Genomic DNA, 7643 nt, shown 5'->3' on the forward strand with positions numbered 1-7643 from the left:
TCATGGAGTCCAGATTATTATTTTTAATTCTGAAAAGTACATTTTTTAAATGAAAATAAAAGCAATTGGGAAACTTTACAAAATCTTAGAAAAAAGAAAAAAGCTGCTTCCGTGGATTGTTGGCTGTACAAGCTATCACTGCATATGTAGACACACTGTATGTGTTTGCAACCATGTGTTCATCCTGTTTTGCATTCCGCTTTTTGTAACTTAATATTCTAACAAAGATTCTTCCATGTTTCAACAAGTGATATACCATAATTTATAAGCCACTGCTCTATTGTTATTTCCAGGTTGGAGTTACTGGTTAGTGACAATGTAACCAGCAGTTGTACATGTGTAGGACAATGTATGATCACAGGTCCGTATACTAATGATGACTACGAAACGTTGCACGTGTGCTATACGCCAAGCCCGTTTACTCTCTACCACATGACTTACGCGTCATGCTGCCACATTTAACATAATTCTCACACAACAACCCTATCGAGTAGACACTATGATTATCCCCGTTTTATAAAAGAAAAAAGAAGTGTAGAGTATCATGCAAAGCCACAAACCAATGAAGTGTTGGAGCCAGGATATGAACCCACTTCTGTGTGAAGAGAGAGCATTTGCTAAACTTACTCTGTTTCACCTCCATGGCCATAGGCCTCTATTAGACACATGGCTGTTTCTTGTAAAAGCGCGAAAAGAGTGATCATCACAAAATAAAGACCATTCAGTAAAACGAATTCTACAACGTCCAAAATGCCTAACAAAGCGATAGTATCATTTTTAGCGTTAATAACAGCCATGTATTCGGTCCTTCCCATGTGACAGGCACTGTTTCCGGCACTTTTAGTTCTCACAACCCGATGAGGCGGATATTAGTATTATCCTGTTTATGGATTGGGAAACTGAGGCACCAAGCTGTTAAGCTATTGGCCCAAGGTCTCCCAGCTGGTGGGTGGAGAAGCCAGGTGAGAGCACATTGGCTTGGCTCCAGGACCCACCGAGTTCCCCTAACGACCACCTGTACTGTCTCTGAGAGGTCTCCCCTCTGCTTGACTCTCGAAGCCTTCAAAAGGCACATCTAAAAAAGCAACAGAACTTAAATACTATAAAGTAAGTGAGAACCACTAGTTATCGGCCCGTGCTGTGGGACGTCGCCGGCTCGGCGCCGAGTCGCACCTTTGGGGTCATGCTGTTGGTGACGCAGAAGGCCAGGTGCTGCAGGATGCTCTCCATGCTGTGGTACTGCTGCTGCCGCGTGGTGCGCAGGTACTTCTGCAGAGCGCGGGCCATGGAGGGGAAGATGGCCTGGGCGGCCTCCCGCGGGTCCATCACCTCCCCCGGGGCCTTCTGCTGCTCCTCGGCCTGGAGACGCTGGATGTGGATGAAGGCCTCCTCCACCGCAACCACCAGCCTGGGGACAATGCAACACGGTCATCGGGACAGGGTGTGAGAACCGTCTCCGGGACCTAGCAGGGCTCCTGCCCCACTGCTCTGCCCGAGCCTGCTAGCGGCTCCCCCGGAGCTCACGGCCTTAGCTGTCACTCCAAAGGCTGGGAGGGCAGGGAGGGGGAGAGGGAGGCAAAGGCAGAGGAATAACGTGGAACTGGGGCCACGGGGGTGAGGAAGGGGGGGCCCGGGACTGGGAGACGATTTCCGTTCTAATTTGCTTGGGAGACTCGCTTCGCTCTTGTTCATCTCCACAGTGAAGGGTGAGATGAAAAGGGGTCTAAGGCTCCTCGAATTCTGGCTACGAAAGGCTCCGCATGCGCTGAGAGGTGGCTCAGAAGCATCTTGCAAAGCCCCACAGCCGCCTCCCTGCTCATCCGGCAGCCAAACCAGCAGCCCCTGGGAAAAAGAAAGAGGCTCAGTGCACGCAATTGGGAAACCACTGCCGTCCACTTCGGTTATTAGGATCGGATCTCGAAAGCCAGCGAGGGCCTGCGGGTGTAGGATGGGACCACTCAAACCGCGCTGGGAATCTGCAAGCACCTCCAGGCTTACTGAAGAGCGAGTGACCTTGGCGGTTAAAAAAAAAAAAGAAAGGAAAAGTCCGCGACCAGAGGGCACTGTCCCGCGGGGGCCCGCACCTCGCTCTCCGCTTCTTCACCCGCCGCTCGTGGTCCGCCTCTTCGTAATACAGCTCGTTGTGGCTGGAGTCCCTGCGCCGAGCGGCCGCGGCGATCATGGCCCGGGACTGGCCAGTGGCGTTGTTACTGGGGCCTGTGGGGGAAGGACGGAGGAGGGAGACCGGTGTAACGCCGTGGGGCTGTGACACGGGGCCGAGCCCCTGGGACCGCCCGCGGGACCGCCCGCCGCAAGGCATGCAAACCCCCAAGGCGACTTCCCGGGAGGCTGAGCAGCACCCGGGCTCCACCCTCAGGATGCTCATGAGCGGAAGGAAATCTCTCTAAAGCCCGATGTGATCGGTGAAAACGGAAAAGGAACTCGGAGCGGGGATGAAGAAGAATGCTGGACGATGAAAACGCGGGCCACAAATAACACGGGGACAGAGAGTGTGAAAAGATGCGGCCACGTGTTACAGAAGGTTCGCGCTGGGCCCTAAGGTAAGGGCGGCCGGAACATCCCGTTTCGGCAGGAAGACAAGAGCGAGGACGACAGGGTTGGGAGGGCAAGGACGGAGAAGAGGGACGTCACGGGACACGGCGACGCAGACCACACACGAGAAGACGGGCCCTGCTGAAGCATCGCGGCAGCCACGACGCGTCCAGAAAAGACCGACGCTCGACAAACGGCCCGTTCGCTGATACACACTTAGAACTGCTGGTCTCCTTCCCCCGACCACCGACCACCTTAACTTTTCGGGAGGATGAGGCACATCTCATGCTCTCTAATAGGTTCCCTGCTCGGTTCATGACTTGGTTTTTCCTAGTGGGGATTTTTGCTGTTTTCAGATCACAGGCTAAATTTACCAATCCTTCGGGATTCACCAGAGTGCACGTCTCAATAGGCAAAAAACAAAACTAAACAAAAAAAGGAGGATCTCCCCACCAAAAATTGACGCCGTCTATAAATCACTGGACTTGCTAACAAAATACTCTCCTTCCAAGGTTTGCAAAGCTCTTGCCTTGACCTAAGCTGCCAAGCAAGAAATGACACCGTGTCCTGTTTCTTGCACTTGACCATCTGATAGCCTGAAACCGCTCTGATGTCCCCAGCCTGGCCTCTGGACCCCTGCCACCCACTCAACTCCAGTTCCTAGCCAGGATTGAGAAATGCCTGTACGTATCTCACCCAGATGCCTGAAACACTGAGAATCAGAGTCTTAACAGTTTGGATTAGCTGAGTCTTTGGGTAATTTATCCAAAGTTTGAAAAGCAGCCCTCTCTTAACCGCTTTCAATCTAGGATGTTCCCAGCAGGAGGCAGGAAAAACACATCACTATTATTTTCAGTCATAAAATTTCAAAATGAATGAACCTCCCACAGATGTAGACAGTAAATCAACATTCCTCTGGAAATAAGTTTGGGGGTGGGGGGGAGAGAGAGAGAGAGAGAAAGAAGAAAAAAAGAAATTGTTTTCAAATGAGAATGCACCATAAAGACAGACACTGAGAGGAGGCAGAACCAAATGGACCACGATGTTTATGCTGATCAGTCGCCCACACGCTCCCTACGCCCGCCGCAGATGTCATTCAAGGCACCTACCGTCTACGTTGTAGACTTTCAGCCCTGCCATGTGCTTGGCTGCTCGGAACTTGGAGGCTGTTAGGAGGTTGGGGTTATAGATGGTGAAATCTTTATAGTAATTTTCCAGAACCACCAATGCTGCTCGCTGGATGCTGAGGAAAAAAAAGGCAAAATTACTGCAGAGCTTTTTCACTGAACCAGCAGGTCCTAAGTGAAAATAAAAATCCTCTTTGGGAGTCGGGTAAAATAACAGAGCACCGCGGACAGACGCACACAGAAGGCCACTGGGTTTCATCCCCGCTTTTGTCACCAGGATGAGAATTTCAAGATGAAACTAAGTCCCACTGTCAAGTGCCTCTCTGCCCTCTCCCAGGCTATGTCATTAGCCATATCCCATCCAGCCAATATTGAGAAAAGAATAAGTTATAACTTAGAAATGTTTAGGCCACACAGAACTTCCCTATTTTTCCCAGTTCACAAAAAAGGAAACCGAGGACCCCAAAATTGAGACGTACAGATGGCTGCCGAGCTCACAAGTGGAAGAACAAAGTGTGGATCTGGGCGTCTCGGGTCCTAAGGCGGTGTACCCCCACCCCACCGCACCCACCCCAGCACCCCGGCGTAAGGAACGCTGGGGTGTTCGGTGTCTATAGATCAGAGCTACGCCCACGCAGGGCATGGAGCATGTGAAAGCAGCAGCTGCAGATGTGAGTTAATCCTGATTCCGCCTCTCTGCTCCACCCCATCTTTCCCAGGCCAGCTCTGTGGCCCCAGTGTCCTGCCGTCTCTGACCTGTTACCTGCTTTGAGGGAGAAGGGTAGGTGAGGGAGGGCAGCCACACTCAGTACTGGCAGCGAAAGGACACACACTCTTCGTCTTAAATGCGGGGTGGGCTTGTACGCAGCTCACCTCATTGGACCCCCACCATCATTCAAAGTCAGAAGACTGAGGTTCAAAGCTCTGGGGCCTGCACGACAGCGTGCGTTTACTCAACAGTAGGGCTGGAGCTCCAATCTGCGTTGGCGAAACTCCACCGCGTGCTCCTTCCCCGTGACGTGTGGCCTCGGGGACGGAGTACGAACTGCCGCCAACCGCCAGCGCGCTCAACTCTACAAAGTCATCTGTATTTTGCCCTTGTATTTCCCTTCCCAGTTCCCTAAGCAGATGAGTTTACAAGGCTTATTTACAGTAGCCCGGGCACCAGGACGGGGCTGCCTCCGATTCCTGGATGACCGTGCTGCCTCCCACAGCTCTCAGGGGTCTTCACTTGACACCGAGCTAGCGTAGCCCCCAACCTATCAGCGGGACACGTTGCCAACTCACCCCTCATCTCCCTTTGGGACTCTGCACCCCCTCCTCCCTCCCCACCCCAGAGTTGAACACAGAATCTAAAAACAATCTAGACGCCAGCCAGCCAGCCTCCTTGAGGGCAGAGTCACAGCAAAGCTGTCTTACTTATACCCCAATGGCCTCGATCTGTCTCTGCATTCAGCCTGTACTTAGCACCAACCTAGCTATGCACACGCATGTGAGGCTGGGGACGTGTGGGGAGGCCAACCTTGAACACTGGAAGTACTAGATTTCTAGGAGCCAATCCACATTTTGAAAGCCCTGGCTATTTGGTTGCTCACTCGTCATTTTCATATTTAAGCACTGATGTCCGCGGAGCCCCAGGAATGCAGAGCTAAGGAGGAAGGAGCATCTCCTCAGGCAGGCATGCACGGACAGAAGACCTGTGACAACTAACTGGAACACATGAGGGTTGAGAGGCACAGAGGACGGCTTCTGACGGCTCAGGACTTGGGTGGGTACAGGAGCAGCCCCCTGCAGAGGTGAACGGGTCCTTGAGGAGAGGTTTGTGTGTCAGATCTTTACGCAGAGGTCCTCTTTGTTCACACTGAAAGCCTTGCCCTGTGGCTCGATCTGCAACTCAGCATGCCCCCTCCCCCCTTGCCCGTCTGTCTCTGGCATCTCCGAGGGTGGCAAGTGCTTCTTCACGTCCCATTCCACGTGGAGACTGGCCACGCCCTGTGCCTGATGACACACGTACCCGTACACACACACACACACACACACACACACACACACACACACACGCTCCCTTTCCTGCACCTAAAAGTGCCCTGCTTTGCTGGAGTCCCCATGGGAGAAAAGGGGCCCCTCCACACAGAAAGAAGTCTCAGTTATGACACAGACATGCTGGGGTGCAAATATTCCATCCCACACTCCTATACTGACATGGAAGCATCTCTCAGCGCCTGGATTCCAGCAGAAAATTATTTCCCTGATGAAAACTTAAAAGTTCAAAGGCAACCCAGAGGTTATTCTCAGGCCTGGCTTCAAAGCGAACCCTCTTGTGGTTGTTGGGTTTGGCTTTTCCACTCAGCCAGGCTGCAAGGAGGAGCCCAGGGGATCCTACTGACTCAGCCCAGGCCTCCGAGGCGGGCGGGGCAGAGCTGGCCCCGAGCCTGGCCGTGTGTCCCAACCCTCCACCCCGAAATCACACACCGTGCACAGGGCTGCCCCAAGAAGGGGTGTCTGCCCCACACCCCATAGCCCGCCTCACGCCAAAGCCCAGGTGATGCTGGGGAGTGCTCAGGGATCGTGCAGGGAACAGGGGACAGGAGCCCCAGAAGTCACCTGAGTGGGTCTCACTGTCCTCAAAGTTCAAGAACCTTCACTCAGACACACCGAGCAAGGCGGGACGCTGAGGCTGTGCTCTCCTCCAGCACCATCATCTCCATGGAGGCACAGGTGGGCCCCACAAGCAGCCACGGCCCTGGCCGGCCCCTCGGGCTGACCGGCGAATGTGGGACTCCCGGGGGAAGCGTAGGAAAGCCCCGAGTACAGGGCACATCCTGGCCCACAGAAGAGCGTCCGGGCCACACCTGACAGATCTAGCAATACCGGAGCGTGAGAAGCTCCAACGAACTGTAAATAACACACCGAAATGTCCAACTTAAAAAAGAACGGCTGTGAGATTCGGACTAAAATCCTAAACGCCTTTCTTCACCTTTTTAAAGAGGGTAAACTATGCAACGCTAAGTCAGTCTCGTGGGTGACTCGGGACGATGACGATGCACGTTCATTAGGGGCTGTGCCCCATATGCAGCACAGTGAGGACGTCACACCCAGCAGGAGGCGGGGGTTACCTGGCCCCGCGCCCCACAGGGCAGTGCCGTCTGAGTACGCCCGGCTGTCTGTCCACGCCTTTTCTGTATTCTTGCTTACTGCAGGCTATCGAAGTCATTCCTAGTTGCTGTCAGCCTACCTCCCTCGGCCACTGCCCTTCTGTTCTCGTACACCCCCAAATCAGGTATAAAGAGAGAAAACGGGCTTCCAGGGGCCCAAGGAAGGAGCTCTCCTCCCGCCAGGTGACACCCACTGTGGCACAGGAAGTCATCTCTACTTCGAGCCAAAGTCTAAGGCCTTCTTCATGTCTGTTCTGGCTCCTGATTCATACTCTGAATTGGCTGAGTTTGTTAGATAATTGACTTTAGGTTAAAAGTAAGATACTAACATATCATTTGGCTTCTCGGTAAAAAACTAAACAAGATAACTTAGCATCTACTGAGGGGACGTCCTGCAGGCACCCTGGCCGGAGTCACAGCCCCACGATGTCGGCAGGGGACCCCTTCCTCAGCCAGCATCACGGTTCAGCCAGAGCAGGTAAGATGCAAGGCCAGAGCAGGATCAATTTCTTTTAGGATGTTTTTTCCAACTCTCTGGTCCCCACTGATCTGTCCCTAACAGCCACTACACGTGACTGGTGAGGTCCTTGAGCATGCTAGTCTCCTCCTCGACAAGCCTGTGAAAGGCCCCACGCACGAGGAACACCCCTTGGACTCCCCCACTGGTACGTAATATCCGCCGGTTCAAGTGGCTCGTACAGGAAACCTGGAATCCACAGGTGTAGGATCGGCCCTGACACTGTATTTCATAAAACCACAGTTTCAGAGGTAATAAAAGGGCCGTGGAGATGAACAAATGCAAATCCTT

General features: G+C 53.1%; 1 protein-coding gene across 1 annotated transcript in view; it reads right to left on the reverse strand.

Moving 5' to 3' along the window:
* The window catches only part of VANGL1 (VANGL planar cell polarity protein 1), a 41785-nt gene that overhangs the window by 6695 nt on the left and 27447 nt on the right, over window positions 1–7643 (reverse strand). The window contains exons 5-7 of the mRNA XM_023534929.1: window positions 3663–3796; window positions 2085–2217; window positions 1174–1408 (exon numbers count right to left, since the gene is read on the reverse strand). Of these exons, the coding sequence (XP_023390697.1) occupies window positions 1174–1408; window positions 2085–2217; window positions 3663–3796 (502 nt within the window). The remainder of the gene's footprint in view (window positions 1–1173; window positions 1409–2084; window positions 2218–3662; window positions 3797–7643) is intronic.

The sequence above is a fragment of the Pteropus vampyrus genome, unplaced genomic scaffold (assembly GCF_000151845.1).
Source record: "Pteropus vampyrus isolate Shadow unplaced genomic scaffold, Pvam_2.0 Scaffold6, whole genome shotgun sequence".
NCBI classification, from domain to species: Eukaryota; Metazoa; Chordata; class Mammalia; order Chiroptera; family Pteropodidae; genus Pteropus; species Pteropus vampyrus.